This window comes from Penicillium longicatenatum, assembly GCF_028827895.1.
Source record: "Penicillium longicatenatum strain IBT 33135 chromosome Unknown contig_2_segment0_segment0, whole genome shotgun sequence".
Classification (NCBI taxonomy): domain Eukaryota; kingdom Fungi; phylum Ascomycota; class Eurotiomycetes; order Eurotiales; family Aspergillaceae; genus Penicillium; species Penicillium longicatenatum.
Genome location: NW_026643120.1, coordinates 3,458,778 through 3,477,948, shown reverse-complemented (window position 1 = coordinate 3,477,948; position 19,171 = coordinate 3,458,778). Strand labels below are relative to the sequence as shown.

Here is a 19,171-nt window from a genome sequence, read left to right as displayed (position 1 = left end):
GCACCACGGCCTGCTAGAAAAACGCTGGGAATACTTTAGTCTTTTAATTCTGGCGTAGGGTTTACTATGCTGGATACTCTCCGGGGCTTGTTTTCGGTTAATTGGCTCTATTCACTCTCTAGCATCCTGCAACAAGGCAATGATAGGTCGCTAATGTAGTATCGTGGCTTAAAACCACTTGGAACAGGATGGTAGCTTAGTAGCTCAATTTCGAAATGTTTTTCCCGCATACATAAGTATAGTGTCTTTGCTGTCCATGTGGTCATTTCAGACCAAACCTTGGGACATCATCTGTTTTCCTGGGCAGGTGTCAGCAGACCTCGGAACCAGCTCGGGAGTCTACAACACCCAAATGAGGCTCTTCAAAGCAAGACAGTCAAACTGCGCATAGTCCCCGACCCCCGTATCCCGGATACGGGACCCTTGATGGCCAGGATCTTTTCATGAATATACCACAAGTCATAAGCATGTAAAAGCATGCACAAGCCACGCCACTTGTCAAAAGCCCTCGGGGCCCGTGCCATCCATATACCCCTTTGCAAAAAGCTATATTTGACGCGCGGCAATTCTCTGGGCTCCAAGTCGGCCCTTTGGTAACAGCTTACCCCAGTCAGCCTCCATACCATCAACAAAATGTTGTTTTCCGCTGCTGGATTTGTCTGTCTCTTCGTCGGCCGTGACGGGTTTCGCGGAATGGGGAAGTTTCTGAGTCAGATGAGCTCGGGAGGGTCGATCCTTGCTTTTTGGTGTTAGAGATGTACAGACGAGTCGTTGGTGGACTTTTGATTGGAAGCGTGAGACCGGGGTTGGGTGCCAGCGTATGAGGACGACTGGGCGTAGCTCACGAGGCTTTCACAAGGCCCGGGAAGATGGGATCCCGTACTCTTGGTGGGTTTTATATCGTGTCTTCTTTTAGCTAGACTTGACTTGATAGTTGATACCAAGACCATGTGAGATTCCAGCATTTGTAGGTATCAAAATATGATCATATCTGACAAGCCTAGTAAAACTCTCTACTTGGACAGCAAAGTATATACTCGCTATAGTGCCAGGACCCACATAGATCACGTCAAATTTTAAGCATAATCATGCGTCTTGATGAGAGCGTCAGTGCATCTGAATTTGAATATTAACATGGATAATATCTATAGGATAGCCCGTTACCAACGGGTCATCTGGCATGCATGCGGCTCCGTGAGTCCATCGCAAGGAACATTCCGAGTCTGTGTTACCACGAGCCCACTTGTGTCTTGGACTTGAAAGCTCGTAAGGTGCATCCTGGCTTTTCCTCTTCTGCTTTCAAGATTCCCATCCTTTCTAGCAATAGAAATATCATAGTCCTTGTTTGACAACACTACAGGACATGTCGTCGTTGAAGTGTGATAGATTTCATGATCATTATGCCGATATAGGATCTTGGAAGAATAGAGAACAAAAAGAGCTTGTTATTCTTAGAGACTCCTGTCTACGATTTGGAGAGTAAAAGACGGCGAAGGGAGCAGGGAGAGTCAAATCAGGGAGCGGTTATGATCGGGAATCGCGCCTTGCTCAAAAGAATTATCACTACAGCCCACGAAATGTACAAGCGCATTTTGGTAGTCACATGGGATACAGATACCTAGGTAAGCTTTACTTAATCCCATTTACTGAATCAAGCAATGTGAACCTCAGAATCTTGCAAGCCACCACGCATTTGCAAGATAAGATGGAGCAGGCTTGCACTAAAGCCAGACTAGGCCACGTGCAGGCCCATGGGGGCCATTGGATCTCAACGGGCCATCAGACAATAAGTCTCAAGCCGTTGTACGCTCACATTTGACCATCATGTCCCCAATGACAGTCACAACATTTAACTCAACAAATGCAACCCGAACAGTCTCCTATGTCCACCTGAACCAAGGCGCTCCACACACCCTAGTCTACTGCTATGGTGCAGGTGGTGGCTCACTTCTAATCGGCCTATTCGAACCATTTCTAGAATCCCACCCAGACCTATCCCTCATCTGCATTGATCGGTGGGTCCAAGGCAAAGATGCCGCCCGTACGGGTCCGGCGCTCCTCACCGATCTAAGCACCATCACTCTAGAACTCCTGAATACGCTCGGCATCGACCATTTCAGCATTGCGGCGCACTCGGCGGGTGCTTATCAGATGCTTGATCTGGCTCGGTATGCCCCACAGAGAGTGGATCACGTCTTTCCGATTTGTACCCATATTCCCGCTGCTTATACCGATTCAAGGATCATGAAGTCTATGTGTACGATGCCTGTCTTTCTGTTCAAGGCTATCACGAAGCTGGACTCGGGATCGGCTCCGAAATGGTTGGCGGATATGGTTCTGAGTTTGATGACGAAGAATGCGGATGGTCAAGACGGGGATTTTGTGATCTCGGGTGAAAGAAAGAAGTCGGCGCTTGAGCAGAAGGATGTTGAACGTGAACGTATTCGAGAAGAGAGGGTAGACCTTGATTACAGTCTGGGATATGAGCGTATTGAAGGGATTACGAGGGAAGTCTTGACGGACTTGTACCGAGATTGTCCGATTGGTATGACGTGGTTCACCACGGATAACGATGTCTTTTTTGGACTGGAAAGTGCGCGGAGGGTGTCGGAAGAGATGAAGGTGAAGACTGAGATTGTAGATGTCCCTGGCGCAACCCATGCGGATGTAATGCTGCGGACACAGGTTTGGGACGCCATGCATCTCAAGATCGTCCATAGAACAGAGGTATAGAGAAGCCTGCATTTATTGATGACACTTTCTTGTGTACTGAGCATGATTTTACAATGGCCCAGGATCCAGGCGCTTGTCTACGGCGTACGCCAGTACAGTAGAAGGGGGAGTTGGAAATTCAAAGAGGATGAATTGGAAAATAAACACATTGAATCGTGCTGGAGTGGGAATAGAGACAGTAAAAGAGAGAGAAATTCCACTCAGCCCCTTTTCTTCGCTCGCGTCAAACCGAATATCAACTCCGCCGGCCGACCCACACGGTCACGAACACGTGCAAGGGGGTTAAGTGCCGGTCCCAACCCAGCCACGCTGCGGTGAAAACAAAAGCAACTTGCTAACCACGTTCCAGGAAGAAATGCGAACGCCTCCCTTGACAATATCGGCTGCAACCCTTTACTCTTCAGTCTCGGCAGGCTTAGCCTCCTCGGCCTGCTCCTCGGCGGCAGGAGCCTCCTCAGGCTTGTCCTCCTCCTTAGGGGCCTCACTCTCAATGTTATCAGAAGAAGTCCAGAGGGTCAAATTGTCGCGCAGAAGTTGCATGATCAAAGTGCTGTCGCGGTAGCTCTCCTCGGAGAGAGAGTCGAGCTCGGCAATAGCATCGTCGAAGGCCTGCTTGGCGAGGTGGCATGCACGATCAGGGGAGTTAAGGATCTCGTAGTAGAATACAGAGAAATTCAAGGCGAGACCAAGGCGGATGGGGTGGGTGGGGGTGAGGTCGGTCTGGGCAACATCGGTCGCGTTCTATTGAGGAGTCAGCCGGTGAAACATCACAACGCAGACCAAATTGACATACCTTGTAGGCCTCGTGGGCAGCAGTGGCAGCAACCTTGCGCTTCTCCCCAGAGGCGAACTCAGCGAGATAGCGGTGGTAGTCACCCTTCCTGTTATCAGAAATTAGCTATCTGCACCTCTCCACACCGCAGTTTACAGGCGACACGCACATCTTGTAGTAGAAGACTTTGGACTCGCCAGTCTCAGCCTTGGGGATCAGGGCCTCATCAAGGACATTGAGGACGTCTTCGCAGACCTTCTCCAACTCAAGCTCAATCTTGGCGCGGTACTCATGGATGGTGTTAACGTGGTCATTGGATTCAGAACGCTTGGACTCCTCCTTCTGCTCGATAGAGGAAATAATGCGCCACGAGGCACGGCGAGTGCCAACAACGTTCTTGTAGGCGACTGAGAGAAGGTTACGCTCATCGACAGTAAGCTCACCGCCGATCTAAGATATGGTCAGTGTCTACCACCCAAATGCGACCTGGGGGGCTTGTCATACGTTGGCAACTTCCTGTAAGAGACGGTTAGCCTAGACCATAACAAAGATTTAAAGAGACGTGACAAACCTTCATGTAGGTGACCATTTCTGCATGTGATCGATATCTGTCAGCCCCAAGACTCCATGTTTTACACGGGGGCAATCTTACCATCGTAGCGCTCGGCCTGCTCGCAGAGCCGCGCGAGGAATGTCTTGCTGATGAGGGGGTGAGTATCAGGCAGATAGGGAGAGTGGTGTTTCGGATGTTGCCATGCTTACTTCTCACGCTGCATGATGGAAAAACGCGTGTTAGCCGATATTCCACAAAATCAACAATCACAGGAAAGTGGTCGTGCGTGGGATTGCGATGGCGGTGACAACTCATGGAGGGGTTAAGTTGTGGGGAGGTGGACAGAATGGAACATACCTCAGAACCCATGGTTAAATGTGGATAGAGTTGACTTGGGGGAATATTTGAGGATCAAGGCAAAAAAAAAAAAAAACTGGAGAGGATGGAAGCGGAGATGCAGAAGGAGAAGGTGAGGAGGACCAAGTGGGGGTGGGAAGAGTGAGAGGGAGAGATGGGAGTTGGGGGAGAATCATAACAATACACAATTACACTGTATCGGGTACCTGGTCTCCCGCTGTGTGATCCCTATTGCCGCCATGTACCCGGGTACTCTGGTTACTACCCAGTATTCGCATTACTAAATATACTGGCCTTTGCCATGATTTGCCCTGGGGAGTCCATAGATTTTTGTTTTTATTTTTCGGAGATTTTAAGATCTTGCTAGATCCACAATATCTGCAATTAGTACCTCAGGGAACTAATTTAAGGTGTGTGTTGCACATCATCAACGCTGTATCGATGGTACCAGGAACTTGCGTACTGTCACACGGAAGATCAGTTGAAAGCGCTGTGGACCCTTTAGATTCTTCTGGCCATAGTAACTATTAGTGTGTCTCCTTTTTTCTCCCTTACTCCTTTTTTTGTTTTTCGGCCTAGGAGAGGCCTTCATGATGTTGAGGCGAAAACAGTTTGTGGGATGATTGTGTAGGTCTACATATGACGATGATGCAACGCATAGAATCTTCCAGCATTAAGAAACCAACTATGATGTAGTGATCCCAAGGCGACATCCAGATCTGTCTGCTCGGAAGGCTCCACATAATGTCACAGATGGTTGTCAATGAATCTTATTCCATATATCCTATTTAGTATCTTGATTTGGGTTGTGTTAATTATATTTTTCATGGATCCCATTGGCTCTTCTGTATAGTTGCTACCTGGGTCTCTAACAATCACCGTACCGGCTATGCCACATCTATCACCCAGTCGGCCGTCGAAACATCTGGACTAATTGATTGTTTTGGGTCCATGGATCAGGAGCTATTTTGTGTTTCAGAAAGCCGATCATAATTAGAGAAGTGCTGCACATGTATCGACTTTTGTTGCCTCAGAGTTGGGGCTGCTCTTTTCCTATCTAGGGCTTTGAGCCCAAGGGTGATCAATGGCGGTGTCCACTGTTTACTGGACTGCATTGCACCGACTCATCAATGATCAATGGGAAATATGCTTACGCCTATCCCATTACACAGACCGACTTCTATAGCATTTTCACTCGTCGCTGTATATTGACCAAGTGGCCGGGTCCAAATCGTCGCTAGTACAGGCCCAATAGCAAATGAAATCGCTTCCAAGGTTCGGCCCATGATGCAACTGTGGATGAGCTAGATTCAGCCCTACAAGTAAGGAACAAATCGTATGTGTATATGGGTTACCACCTGACAGAAGATTCACCCCTTGTAGGCTGATTATCCGCAGGACCCCTGCCAAATTAGCGCCATGACGCAGTGGTGACCATGCTAATTGCGGACACCGTATGGGCCGGAAGATGGGCTGAGCGTCAGGATAGGAGCCAAGATGACTTGCGTAAGGCAATGGCCAAAGCACCACCGTCAGGGTCGGAGGGCCAGTCAAGAAGCATATCGGTTTCCCAGTCTCCGGACGAATCCACTAGGTTCATAGGGCTAGGTCCACTGCCTTTTGCAGGATTCGGTGTCTGGTAGGGTCAATCTGCTACTAAAAGGGAAGCAGGAGCTCCACCAGCGATATCCGATAGGTATGGGAACGATGCAGCCTAGCAAACGCCCCATAATTCTACGCAGCTCTCGGAAGCCATACCGGAGGTCCCTGATCAGGGAGGATGAGGTAGAATCGTAAAATCGAGTCGGAATAACGTACGGAGCTAAATAGATAGGGAAGAGATGAACCTGTCAGACCAAATGATCTGGTTTGAAGTATCAACCGAGCGATAGTGGAGAACAAAGACCGGAAGGTACGGAGGTAGCGGAGTATCAGGTTCAGCCCTGTTGCTGATTCAGCACCCCGATTCGGAAATGGAATCAACTGGATGAGAACACGTTGTTGCTCCGCCGCCTCCACTTTTACGTCGCGCTTTTGAGAACACGGCCCCAGTGCGGATTACTTATTTCCCTGCATATCCTGGGCGTCTGCCAATTCTTCGACTTTGACTGGCTACCCGACATCCATGTATTGCGTTTAACACCTTCCTTTCCTTTTTCCTTATTTGTGTCGTTCCCCAGAATCTCCGCATTTCTGCCCCAGTGCTCCCTGGATCCCATCTGTGATTCAGAACGAGTCGCTCGTAATGGAGAACTCCTTTCTGAACACCCCAGCAGAGGCGCTGGACCACTTCAATGTCTCGGAAAACTCAGGCCTGTCGCAAGATGCCGTGCTGAAGTCTAGAATGAAGTATGGTCCTAATGGTCAGTGACTCGCTTTCTTGACTTTACGTTGTGAGAAACTAACAAGCCTCTAGCCCTAGCTGAAGACCCCCCAACCCCTCTTTGGGAATTGATTTTAGAACAATTCAAGGACCAGTTGGTCCTCATTCTCCTGGGATCCGCTGCCGTTTCCTTTGTTTTGGCCCTGTTTGAAGAAAGCGACGACTGGACTGCCTTTGTTGACCCGGCTGTGGTGCGTACCTTCACTCTTAACGGACTCCTTCCTCGATAGTTGGTCCATTGACTGTTCATTTGCTGATTGGTTCCTTGTCCTGACAGATTCTTACTATTCTGATCCTTAATGCGGTGGTGGGTGTAACCCAGGAAAGCAGCGCCGAGAAGGCAATTGCGGCCCTCCAGGAATATTCGGCCAACGAGGCCAAGGTCGTGCGTGGTGGAAAAACCCAGCGTGTCAAGGCTGAGGATCTGGTCCCCGGTGATGTGATCCACATTGCCGTTGGTGATCGTGTCCCCGCCGACTGCCGCCTGCTCTCTATTCACAGCAACAGCTTCCGGGTTGATCAGGCTATCTTGACCGGCGAGAGTGAGAGTGTCGCCAAGGAGACCGATGCAGTCAAGGATCGTCAGGCTGTTAAACAGGAACAGGTCAACATGCTTTTCTCGGGTACTACTGTCGTCAATGGCCACGCTACTGCTCTGGTTGTCTTGACCGGCGGATCAACTGCCATCGGTGACATCCACGATAGCATTACTTCCCAGATCTCAGAGCCAACACCGTTGAAGCAGAAGCTGAATGACTTTGGTGACATGCTTGCTAAGGTGATTACGGTCATTTGCGTCCTGGTTTGGCTCATCAACATTGAACACTTCAACGACCCCTCCTTCGGTGGATCTTGGACCAAAGGTGCAATCTACTACCTGAAGATTGCGGTCTCTCTCGGTGTGGCAGCTATTCCTGAAGGGCTCGCTGTGGTCATCACCACTTGCTTGGCTCTCGGAACTCGCAAGATGGCCCAGAAGAACGCAGTTGTCCGGTCTCTGCCCTCGGTGGAAACCCTGGGTAGTTGCAGCGTGATTTGCTCTGATAAGACAGGAACTTTGACCACTAACCAGATGAGCGTGGAGAAGATTGTTTACCTGGCTAGCTCCGGCAATGGCGTCGAGGAGATTGATGTGGAAGGTACCACTTTTGCACCGGAGGGCAAGCTGTCCTGCAATGGTAAGGTCGCTGAGAACCTGGCCGTGACCTCGTCTACTATTCGGCAGCTCACCGAGGTTACCGCTCTTTGTAACGCCGCTACATTGTCCTATGATCCTAAGACCCGTGCCTTCTCAAACATTGGTGAACCGACTGAGGCAGCCCTCCGCGCCTTGACTGAGAAGATCGGTACCAGCGACGCCGCCACGAACCAGGACCTTTTCCGCCTTCCAGCTTCTGAGAGACTGCATCTCGCAAGCTCGCACTACGAATCCCGTCTTCCCCTCCAGGCCACTTACGAGTTCTCCCGTGACCGTAAGAGCATGTCGGTTCTTGTTGGCAAAGGCAAGGAGCAGAAGCTTCTGGTCAAGGGTGCCCCTGAGTCAATTCTGGAACGCTGCTCTCATATTTTGCAAGGCTCTGAAGGATCCCAGGTCCCTCTTTCCAAGAAGCACGCCCAGCTGCTTTCTGAGCAGGTGGTTGAATACGGTAACCAAGGTCTCCGCGTTATGGCTGTCGCGAGTGTGAGCGATGTGTCAGGCAACAAACTCTTGAAGAATGCAACCTCTACCGAGGACTACGCCAAGCTTGAGCAGAACATGACTCTTATTGGTCTTATTGGCATGTTGGACCCCCCGCGCCCCGAAGTTGCGGCGTCCATCAAGAAATGCAAGGATGCTGGTATTCGTGTCATTGTCATCACCGGTGATAGCCCCAACACCGCCGAGTCCATCTGTCGCCAAATTGGCATTTTCGGAGCCAACGAGGATCTCACCGGCAAGAGCTTCACGGGCCGCGAATTCGATAACCTCAGCGAGAGTGAGAAGATGAAGGCGGTTGAGACCGCATCCCTGTTCTCCCGCACCGAGCCCACTCACAAGTCCAAGTTGGTTGATCTGCTTCAGTCCATGAACCATGTGGTTGCCATGACTGGTGACGGTGTCAACGACGCTCCCGCTCTCAAGAAGTCCGATATTGGTGTCGCCATGGGTACTGGTACTGATGTGGCCAAGCTTGCTGCCGACATGGTTCTCGCCGACGACAACTTCGCCACGATCACCGTCGCCGTTGAGGAAGGTCGATCAATCTACAGCAACACCCAGCAGTTCATTCGGTACCTCATCTCATCTAACATCGGTGAGGTCGTCTCTATTTTCCTTACTGCCGCCCTGGGTATGCCCGAGGCCCTGGTACCCGTCCAGCTCCTATGGGTCAATCTTGTCACCGACGGTCTCCCTGCTACTGCTCTCTCCTTCAACCCCCCCCGACCACGATGTCATGAAACGCCGTCCCCGTCGCCGTGATGAGCCGCTTGTTGGTGGCTGGCTCTTGTTCCGCTACATGGTTATTGGTACCTACGTGGGCGCTGCTACAGTGTTCGGTTATGTTTGGTGGTTCATGTACAACCCCGAAGGCCCTCAGATCACATACTTCCAGCTGGTAAGTCTTCTTTGTGATTTGTCTGGGTCTTGATCGTGTACTAACGGATATCTAGTCTCACTTCCACCGTTGCTCTTCGCAGTTCCCCGAGATTGGCTGTGAGATGTTCAGTAATGATATGGCCAAATCCGCGTCAACCGTGTCCCTTTCCATCCTTGTGGTCATTGAGATGCTGAACGCGATGAATGCCCTGTCATCCAGCGAATCTCTCTTCACCTTCTTCCTGCACAACAACCCGATGCTGGTGTACGCCATCACCCTCTCGATGACCCTTCACTTTGCTATTCTCTACATTCCCTTCCTCCAGACCTTGTTCGCTATCATCCCTCTGAACTGGACTGAATGGCAGGCCGTCTTGGTGATCAGTGCTCCTGTGATGTAAGTTTGTTCCGTCATTCTCCTTGGTGTTCAATTCCTAACCTGTGGCCAGTGCGATCGACGAGATCCTTAAGTTCGTGGAGCGCCGCCTTGACACATCACATGTCACCGATGCCGCAATTACCCAGAATGGCACTGCTGGCAAGCCTAAGCGCGCATAAGCAATAGATAAATGACGAGACGATCCGATGATGTGGCGTATAGAAAGACACAGAGGCTAGTTTTTGCTTTGAATAGAGAGACAGATGCGCTCTGGGACAGATGCAAGTTCCGGCCGCCTAGACCTCATATATCATGCCATTTATAGATAGATGAAAGGGCCAATGAAATCGTTGATCGTAATTTGACAATCCTCTCTCCACCTGCCTCGCAAATAGCCTAAACTCCCCATGCAACATGATGTACTCCGCACGCCTTACCCCATGTTTAGTGCACGCGGCCCCAGAAAGAGTTCGCCGGACCCTTGGCATGGAGTCGCGAGCGGGATAGAGCACCATACGGGTAGAGATCGACGATGTACCCCAGATCAACGATGCGGAGTTTCCAAGGTCCTGGGGGTGACATTCTGGTGCGACCCTGCAATTGATTGCGCGAATTATTCGGTGGTTCGAGGGTTGGAATACCTGCATTCTTCCTATTTTTTTCTTTCTTCCTTCCAGGCGTCTTTTTCCGCCTCCAAGATTGCTTTCCCCTACACTTTGGATTGGATCTCTATACCCCGTTCCGCATATGAATAGCAAAAATGGGGTTCAAGGAGTTCATTAAGAAACGGTCTGGTCTTCGCGTCGATAATCGGCAACAAACTTCCGCTGCAACGTTGACTCTGCGCCAGAGTCTCTGGCCTCTGAGTCTCGTTACTATCCTATTCTTTCTATGGGTATGTCTCAGCTGGTAATATACTTCACGGGAGATGAAGCTGAATGGTACTAGGGCTTTGCATACGGACTCCTGGACACATTGAACAAACATTTCCAAAACACTCTACATATCGACCGAGGTCGCTCGGCTGGTCTTCAAGCCGCTTATTTCGGGTTCGTTTCGCCCTGTTATGTGACTCGTATACCATCAGTCGGCTGATCTAGTCTAGTGCCTATCCACTCGCCTCCCTTGGGTACGCAAATTGGATTCTGCGTCACTTCGGCTATAAGACCGTTTTCATCTTTGGTTTGGTACTTTATGGCATTGGAGCACTGTGTATGTGGCCTGCAGGTCTTCATCAATCATTTGGTGGATTCTGTGGTGCGACTTTTGTGATTGGGTCTGGGTTGGGATCGCTCGAAACCGCTGCAAATCCGTATCTGACGGGTAGGTCTTCAAGTCCCTATCTACGTAGCTATACACGTCCTTTCTCTCTTTTGAATGTATGGACCAAGAACTATGTATTCCTCGACTAATTCTTGGGTTCCTTCTAGTATGCGGTCCACCCCGTTACTCCGAAATCCGAATCAATTTCGCACAAGCTTTCAATGCAATCGGAACCGTTGTCGGTCCTGTACTGGGCTCTTATGCATTTTTCACGGAGACAGCCGATGACGTTGCTGCCTTGCAGCGTGTGCAGTGGGTCTACCTCGCTATCGGTATCTTCGTCTTCTGTCTTGCGGGTGTTTTCTTCCTTTCTGATATCCCGGAGGTGACGGATGAGGATATGGCATTCCAGGTGTCGACGACGCATATTGATGAACAGGACAAGCCCTTCTGGAAGCAGTGGAAGTTGTTTCATGCTACATTGGCGCAATTCACTTATACCGGTGCTCAGGGTATGTTCTCTTGTCTCTATGGTCTGTTCTTTTTGACGAGATTCTGTTTTGTACTAATAGCTCTATCTAGTCGCCATTGCGGGCTACTTTATTAACTACGCTGTCGATACATGGCCTGGCACCGATAGTGCTAAGGGAGCAAAATTACTCGCGGGTGCACAGGGAGCTTTCGCTGTAGGCCGTTTTCTAGGTTCCGGGTTGATGAAGTATACCAAGGCTCGCTATATCTTTTTGGTTTATCTTTCTTGTTGTGTAGCGTTCCTTGCTGCCTCTGTGACGCAGAGAGATCAACGTGGTATTGGTATGCTCTTCCCTGTTGGTTGTATGGCTTGGGTGAGAGTTTGAAACTGACGTGACCGATATTAGCGATGCTTTTTATGACACTCTTCTTTGAATCCGTTTGCTTCCCTACTATCGTCGCTCTGGGGATCCGCGGCCTTGGGCGTCACTATAAACGCGGTTCCGGGTTTATTGTGGGTGGTGTCTGCGGTGGTGCCGTCATTCCTCCTATCCTGGGACATGTTGCTGATATGCGCAATGACACGGGATTCGCGATGATCGTTCCTACAATGGTATGCTGTGGATGATTTTGCAATTCCCTTCTCGATGGATGTATTGCTAATGATGGAAACAGTTTATGGTAGTTGCTTGGACCTATGCCGTTACCGTCAACTTTGCTCCTTCTTACCGGGATACAGTTGATAAGGTTGGAGAAAGCACCGTTGGACTTCAGGTTGAGAATAGCAAGGATGAAGAAACAGCTGTCGGAACGGAGACTCAGAAAGTGGAAAAGACGGCTGCTTATTCTTGATTTACAGCATAGTGGCTTATGAGTAAATTCGTAGCTGTTGAGTTACATGTATACACTGACGACAAGATAATGTTTTTGCGAGAGATCAATAAAAAATGAATATAATCCGCTTTTGATTTTGCAATTCTGCGATGCTGGGACAGGATTTTGTCATTATGCAGGCGCCTGTGTCGAAATTCGAACCAATAGTCTATGGGGGAAAGAAGGAAGATGAAAGGTATCTCGGGACAGAGAGTCAGAGTAGGGGAATGAAAATCATAGGAAATTCTTTAAAGAGTAAGGCGCTTCGTAAAGCAGAGTATCAGACCAAGACGAAGGAAATGAGAAGGAGAGACACAGCGAGAGAGAGAGAGAGGGGGTAAATGGGTTTAACATCAAGGATGCAACTAACACGCTGACCAATGGTGAGATGCCCGAATCAGATAGAAATTAGGAAATGCAAGCAAAGTGAAGACATGTGATGTATGAGATGGCAAACATGAGGGGTATAAAAGGAATCACAAAACAAGTCTATGGTCTAACAGGAGGTAAAGCAACGAGGTCGTAGGGATGAACATGGAAACACCATCCAGAAGATGAAAGTGTCATTGAGGTGAAACGACGTGCGTAGAAGTCGCGTCACCAGCGGCACCGGCATTCTCGATGATCGCAGCATTATCTTGCGGGAGATCAATACTGGCAGTCTCTGCAGCAATGGCCGTGGCAGTTTCGGGCGGTGGTGAGCGCAAAGAAGATGAGCGTGGAGGTCGGATTGGACTGGACTCCAATTCTGCGGCAGGTTCAAGAGCCGGCTTGCGGGTTGATGCAGGAGATCCAGTCCCCTCGGCCCGCTCATCAGAATCCTTGACGGTTTCCGTCTCTGGCCCGTCCTCATCAACTACACCAGCTGGCTCAACAGTCTCCTCTTCGGGGCCATCAAACTCGTCAACTTCTTCAATGTCTTCGTCGTCTTCCTCTTCTTCAATGATCTGGCTCTTGCGAGCAGCCGGCCGTCCAGTGGGAACTATTGGCTCTATGGAGTCTTCAGGCTGACCAGGAACTGGAGAGTGGACCATACTACCAGGCGCCATCATATTTGATGTGTGAAGCATAGGACCTTTGAAAGCAGACCTCTTTCGCCGAGCAAACACCAGGCTTGATGAGGGGGAATATAGTAACGGTGCAGGCGCCGCTTCATTGAAATTTGACGGTCCTGGGACTAGATGCTCGCCGAAATCCCGAGGGGCATTGCTAGAGCCGCGCACATATCGAATATTGCTAGGGAAACGAGCCGAAGCTCCCGGTGTGGTAGGCAGAACTTTGAGCGATGAGTGAGGAGACTTGGAGATCCGGGCCGTAGGTGTGGCAACCGTGTCAACGCTATTGGATGAAATTGACGAAGCCTTGGAATGGGCGCGGGTGTGGTGAATACTGCGAATGGAGGAGACGGACGACGATGTTGATTTGCGACCTCTTAGTCCCGCCGATGACCGTCGATATGATCCGCGGGGAGTGATTGGTGATGGCGAAAGTGAGTTCCGATTACTCGAATGACCGGTGTTCAAGGCTCGTGGCTGACGAGGGTAGGAATGACGATTTTGACGGTAAGAAGCACTGCTCGGGGCGAGGCTGCTAGCATTGGATATCCGTTTGATCTGAGTAGGGGTGACCACTTCTTCAGCCGGCTCAACTGAAGCAGGTAATGAAGTGGCCTTTTTGCCGGTATCTTGATTTTTGGCTGGGCTAAATTTGTCGGTAAACTTGCGCGAGCCAGCTGATTTGGCACTCGGCGACTTTGCTCGCTTGGCTGATTCCACAAACCAGTGCTTCAGCGAAGCTAGCTGGCTGATTATTGGATTGTGGCGTCGATTTGCGGAGGTTCGACGACGGAATAGGCCATGATGCTGGGCTAGCTCCGGTTGTGAGGCACTGACATGCAACATACTGGGGCGGGATCGCCTCTTATCTTTTGGTGGTGGAACCGGCCGTCGTCGCGACGATGTAGTTGAATGGATGGAATCCTTATCAAGGGGCGTAGGAGGAGCACTTTTCAGCTCAGGTGTCTGTACAGGTACTGGCTCAGGCAATGCAGGAAGCTCAGGCACTGCCAGCTGAGATGGCAGGCTCCGCCTGTCACGACGCCCACGGTCTGATAGCTGGCTGCCTGCATGGCCCTGGCCTTCCTCGTCTACCTCCACCAAGGCCGATGAGAGCTTCTCAAACCGGCTACTAGCAGCGCTCAGACGACGAAGGTTCTTGGCCTCTGCTTCTCGCTCGCGACGCTTGCGCTCTCGTTTTTGTTCCTTTCGCTGTTCCTTCTCGATCAGCAACGCCCACCATCCGGCCAAAGGATCGCATCGTTGTGCCAAGACGTTCTCAATGATCTCGTCAATGTTGACTCCCGCACTTTTCATCCGTTGTAATGTCGTCTTCTCGAGCGGTGTCGTAAATGGCGAGGGTTGCGGGATTTTGAGGATGGCAAGTTGCTCAGGAGCATGCTCCGCGAGAAAAGGATGGGCAAGAATCTCTTCGAGGCTGGGTCGAATCAATGGGCGTTTCGACAAAAGAAGGTTAATGAGCGCCTTGGCATCTTCCGGGAACTTGGCATTGTAGATGGGTTCCTCCGAGAGAATACGGTTCTTGGTGACCTGATCATCGTCGTCGTCATATGGTAGCTCGCCGGCAAGTAGCGCATAGAGGATAATCCCCAAGCTCCACACGTCCACCTTTTCACCTGCGTATTTCTCTCCCTTCAGCATTTCGGGGGCACTGTAGCATATTGTCCCGCAGAAGGTCTGCAGATAACTTGACTTGCCCTCATATTCGCGTGTGAACCCGAAATCGCAGAGCTTAACGTTTTCTTGTTTGTCCAGAAGAATATTCTCCAATTTAAGATCCCGATGCACGCAAGACTTGCTATGGACGTAGGCCACTGCTCCCACCAACTGGGTGAATATCCGTTTTACTTTGTCGACTGGCAATGGGCCGTGGCGCAGGAGGTAGTTGTAAAGTTCGTCACCTAGACAGTAAATATGCGTCAGCCTATTGACTCGCGCTCAAAGCCACTCCGATCCAACTATACCTTGACAGTATTCCAGAACCAGCCACACCAGATTTTCCGTCACGACGACCTCATAGAGACGTGCGATATGGGGATGAAGAAATTGACGATGGTGATGGATCTCGCGGGCCAAATTTGTGTCCTCCTTACTAGAAGACTTGAGAACCACCTGCCTTACGCGTCAGCACTGAGGTACGCCTCGATTCCTAGTCCACATGTATTCCGTACCTTGGAGCCATTGGTGAGCTTGTGCGACGCGAGGTAGACCTTTCCAAAGGAACCCTTTCCAATCAACCTCCCTAATGTGTAATTTCCCACGCTCCGAAGATCCTTGGACGAGAACTCTCTGCACAGGCCGCGCATCAGTCATCATGGATTGCTGATTCGATCGAGAGGAGAACGTACTCAAGTAATTCATTGTAAGAGTTCGCAAGCTGCTATGATGCGCGACCAGAATAAACGGTCTCGAGGTTAGCCATTTGTTCTTGCGCAGCGGACACCCACGAGACCGCGGCGGTTGAGCCGTGAGACCGAATCCCGCAGGTCGAACGTACCTTTTCCTTCTGCTTCTGGCTTTGAACCCCCGCTCTCGTCCTGGGCGGCATGTGTTATAATCGATCTCCGAGGTTGCCGTCGGCCGCGGAGATCTGCGTCGCGTATGGGTGGTAGGGGGCGAAGTGGGTTGCGCAATATTGCCATCCAAAAGGGCGGAACGGTACTGATTCCGGCGGGGGGAGTTTCAGGCGGAAGGATGTAGAGAAAGGTGAAAGTTGCATACAAGGTTTCCTTCGAAACGGGGAAACGTGGTGTGGAGTATTCGGCTGTGGACTCGACTCCAAATAAAACGTTCATTCCATCATACCGCGGGATCTCAAGCCCCTGAACCGGGAAAAAAAAGTGGAAATTGTTCCCGTTTCATTTTCATTGTTCTGTTCAACTTTCTCTACTTTATATACTTTCTCGTTTGTATTATGTGCGCTGTCAATGTACTGATGCTGACTTCCAAGGTTGGTATCCGGTGACGACACCGAATGTTTTCTCATTACCCCTTGATCCCAGACCCTTGATGGTAAGTATAGAAAACATACATAGACATCTCGAATCTATATGCGAGACGCTTATTGGCCCATGTCACCATTGGGCCATGCAATTGCCCCCCTTTGATCATACGTTCGGGCCTATGACCGCCACGAAAGGGACTCAAGGTGCTGCACGACTCGTTCTGTTGTAACCAGTGCAGGGTCGATACGCGCCAATCCCTCTTCGCCCTGGAAAGCTAATGATACCATGCCAAAATAGGAGTGGAGGAGATCTAGGAGAAATTTGGTCAGCAACGGTAATTTGCCACTTGCGATGTCATGGGCGTTTTCTGTCTTACCGGGATGGTCTCCAACTGATTTTCCAAACCCGCCCACCAGGTGCTGGACCTTTTCAAGAAGATACCGTCGGTTACGCACATCGTCTATAACGCAGTATCGATCTAGCATCTATGATATGGTAAGAAAGGGGGTATTCACGCTGACCTCGATGCGACACATACCATTAGTGTCGCCCCGTTCCAAAACGAATAGCAGGTGTCTGCAAACTTGTTACACCGTCCATTGAATCCGGCGCATGGTATTGAGTCGGCGGTCAATGCAGTGAGACCGGGCAGTGCGATGATTTTCTCTTCCAGCGACCTTGTCAAGTCTTCGGTCGGTTGGGTATCTGGTACAATTGCTTCGGTTTCGTCATCCTCGTCATCTTCCTCTTCCTCCTCCTCGCCGAGTTCACCCGTCTGTCGCGAGGCCAGCCATGCAAGCAACATCTCAAACCTCTCCGAGCCCGGCGACAACAAGGGAACCGCTTGGATGTCTGTGCCTGCCCGACGCAGAAAGTCTAGTGATCCAACTGCACAATATGTATGACCACCTAGGCGCCATTGTCAGAAAGATCAGGGAGAGAAAACACACTGGGGATACCGACTGTGGGGTTCACGGAAAGGGGATTCGGCCATCCCGCCATCGTAAGCCTAGTTCAGAAAACATGAGTTAGTAAAAAATGAAAACGACCTATTCAGAATCAAAAACATCATGAATTGAGGTTACCTGGCACGCTTGGATGAATGACATGAAGCCGGGCACATCGATATCATTTACATCTTCAACGCCCTTGCTCATACTTCCCCGCAACATATACCGTATACCAGCTGCGCACATACAATACCGCAGGTCGCGATCGCCCTCAATTCTGGCATTGGGGCCGAGAACCTCTCCAAAGCTTCCATCGGCACGTTGTAGCTGAGGAAGCCACTGTAGGCATTCCCTTCGCCTCACTCGGGATAGATCATCGCCCAGAATAAGTAGGTTCACAAGAGCAAAGAATGTGGCTGGTACGTTGGCCGGATCCCACCCTGCATTGTCCGCTGTCCGTCTTTCTTCTCCAAAATCTGTGCCTGGGAAACCGCGAAAGCCGCCAGAGGGAACCTGGCAATGGTAAAGCCAGTTGATGTATGCTTGTCTCTCCTCCGGGGTTGTTTTGGCCTGTAGAACACCCAACACGTCTAATCCAGAGAGACTGAAGTAGGCGAGGAGCATGCGATTTGAGTCATTGGAGGTATAGGCAGACGGCAGGAAGGTCTTAAGACAGCGCAGGTAATATTTCACATGGCGTTCAGTGGTAAAGAGTGCCGCCATCGTGGTTCTAGCAGAGGCCACGACTTGACGACAGCTTTGGAGATCGTTTTTTCTTCGTTCTGTCGTCCTACTTCACGATGTTCGTCCCATGTAACAGTCCCCGAGGGCTGTTCTCAATCGTGAAAGCACTGCGATTTGTCTGTTGGTGGGGGAGAATTGAATGGCGGAGCTGCCTTTCCCCACATGCTTTCTTAGAGTCCGAGACGGAGCAACTTGCTTCCCGCAGAAAGACCACTTTGTAACTTCTCCAACACCCCTAGGACCACCACCCAACCGTCAAGATGGTGTTGCTTTCTTCGAAGACCCTCATCCAGGCACATGCTGTGCTTATGATAGTTATTGCTGGGTACCTCATCAAAAGCCCAGAGGCGATCACTGATTCTAATATCGTGTTTATGATGGGAGAAACCTTGAAAGTTGTAGGGAATCCCCCCAGCTCTGGCATGCGATTGCGTTTAAAAATCAATTGGCTAATGAAGCAATTGAATTACAGGACTTCCCTCCGGCCACAAGTCCCCTAACCTCTCCCTTCGTGTTTTGTGCCATTTTCCTCTTCGCCGAAGCCTTGGTCGACATCTTCCTTCTGGCCAGCCTTCCCTTCCACGATGCATTGGATGAAGCCATGCCTTATATCCGACCCTTCCGCAACCCCAACCTCGCCTCCGAGGATCTCCGTGCTCTCGAGAAGCTGCCTCATTACATCGCCAAGTCCCTGACCGTGTATTGGAATGTCTGGGTCAACGTGGCCATGGCTCGTGTTGCCGTCTACGCTAGCATTGCCTTGTTCATCTACTCGAACAAAGGCTCGTTCGTGGCATCCTCTTATACCGCTGCATCAACCGCCGCCGGCCTTGATCGGTTGAAGAACCGTGCTGTCTTTACTTTTGGTTTCATGGAGATGATGGCCTGGTTCTGGGTGAGATAAACTCTGTCGAACGGTATTTCGACCTCTGCTAACATGATGACACAGATCTTCGTCACCCTCCGTGAGGAGCGACAGGAGCGAATGACCAAGTTGTTGGAAGACGCGAAGGAAAGCTAAAAATTCTCAACCAGAAAGTGTATTATTAGAGTAACTATGCTCGGTTCGATTCGATTTCGCCCTTAAAATGTCC

General features: G+C 50.4%; 7 protein-coding genes across 7 annotated transcripts; 4 read left to right on the top strand and 3 right to left on the bottom strand.

Annotated features, from left to right (window-relative positions):
• Positions 1-1,824: 1,824 nt before the first annotated feature.
• On the top strand, positions 1,825-2,733 carry N7484_003807 (alpha/beta fold hydrolase; the record flags this gene model as incomplete). Its single annotated transcript, XM_057114227.1, has 1 exon — positions 1,825-2,733. The coding sequence occupies one exon, from the start codon at positions 1,825-1,827 to the stop codon at positions 2,731-2,733; it is 909 nt and encodes a 302-aa protein (XP_056974367.1).
• A 393-nt stretch (positions 2,734-3,126) lies between these two features.
• N7484_003806 (14-3-3 adaptor artA-like protein) lies at positions 3,127-4,427 on the bottom strand (the record flags this gene model as incomplete). Its single annotated transcript, XM_057114226.1, has 8 exons — positions 3,127-3,474; positions 3,527-3,614; positions 3,675-3,955; positions 4,010-4,021; positions 4,077-4,096; positions 4,158-4,204; positions 4,268-4,275; positions 4,416-4,427. The coding sequence occupies 8 exons, from the start codon at positions 4,425-4,427 to the stop codon at positions 3,127-3,129; spliced, it is 816 nt and encodes a 271-aa protein (XP_056974366.1).
• A 2,233-nt stretch (positions 4,428-6,660) lies between these two features.
• Positions 6,661-9,934, top strand: N7484_003805 (Sarcoplasmic/endoplasmic reticulum calcium ATPase 1; the record flags this gene model as incomplete). Its single annotated transcript, XM_057114225.1, has 6 exons — positions 6,661-6,778; positions 6,832-6,989; positions 7,076-9,069; positions 9,158-9,395; positions 9,451-9,773; positions 9,826-9,934. 6 exons carry the CDS (start codon positions 6,661-6,663, stop codon positions 9,932-9,934), a joined length of 2,940 nt encoding a protein of 979 aa, XP_056974365.1.
• Positions 9,935-10,515: 581 nt separating this feature from the next.
• N7484_003804 (putative l-fucose permease) lies at positions 10,516-12,341 on the top strand (the record flags this gene model as incomplete). The annotated part of the gene is made up of 7 exons (XM_057114224.1): positions 10,516-10,650; positions 10,704-10,804; positions 10,861-11,078; positions 11,186-11,530; positions 11,601-11,831; positions 11,897-12,102; positions 12,165-12,341. The coding sequence occupies 7 exons, from the start codon at positions 10,516-10,518 to the stop codon at positions 12,339-12,341; spliced, it is 1,413 nt and encodes a 470-aa protein (XP_056974364.1).
• A 584-nt stretch (positions 12,342-12,925) lies between these two features.
• N7484_003803 (non-specific serine/threonine protein kinase) lies at positions 12,926-15,986 on the bottom strand (the record flags this gene model as incomplete). Its single annotated transcript, XM_057114223.1, has 5 exons — positions 12,926-15,339; positions 15,403-15,550; positions 15,610-15,727; positions 15,787-15,818; positions 15,936-15,986. The coding sequence occupies 5 exons, from the start codon at positions 15,984-15,986 to the stop codon at positions 12,926-12,928; spliced, it is 2,763 nt and encodes a 920-aa protein (XP_056974363.1).
• A 573-nt stretch (positions 15,987-16,559) lies between these two features.
• cdc43 (protein geranylgeranyltransferase type I subunit CDC43) lies at positions 16,560-18,056 on the bottom strand (the record flags this gene model as incomplete). Its single annotated transcript, XM_057114222.1, has 4 exons — positions 16,560-16,868; positions 16,922-17,292; positions 17,347-17,392; positions 17,469-18,056. The coding sequence occupies 4 exons, from the start codon at positions 18,054-18,056 to the stop codon at positions 16,560-16,562; spliced, it is 1,314 nt and encodes a 437-aa protein (XP_056974362.1).
• A 260-nt stretch (positions 18,057-18,316) lies between these two features.
• Positions 18,317-19,098, top strand: N7484_003801 (uncharacterized protein; the record flags this gene model as incomplete). Its single annotated transcript, XM_057114221.1, has 3 exons — positions 18,317-18,475; positions 18,550-18,972; positions 19,027-19,098. Coding segments are annotated over 3 exons (654 nt in total), but the record flags the coding sequence as incomplete, so codon positions are not given.
• Between the last annotated feature and the right edge of the window lie 73 nt (positions 19,099-19,171).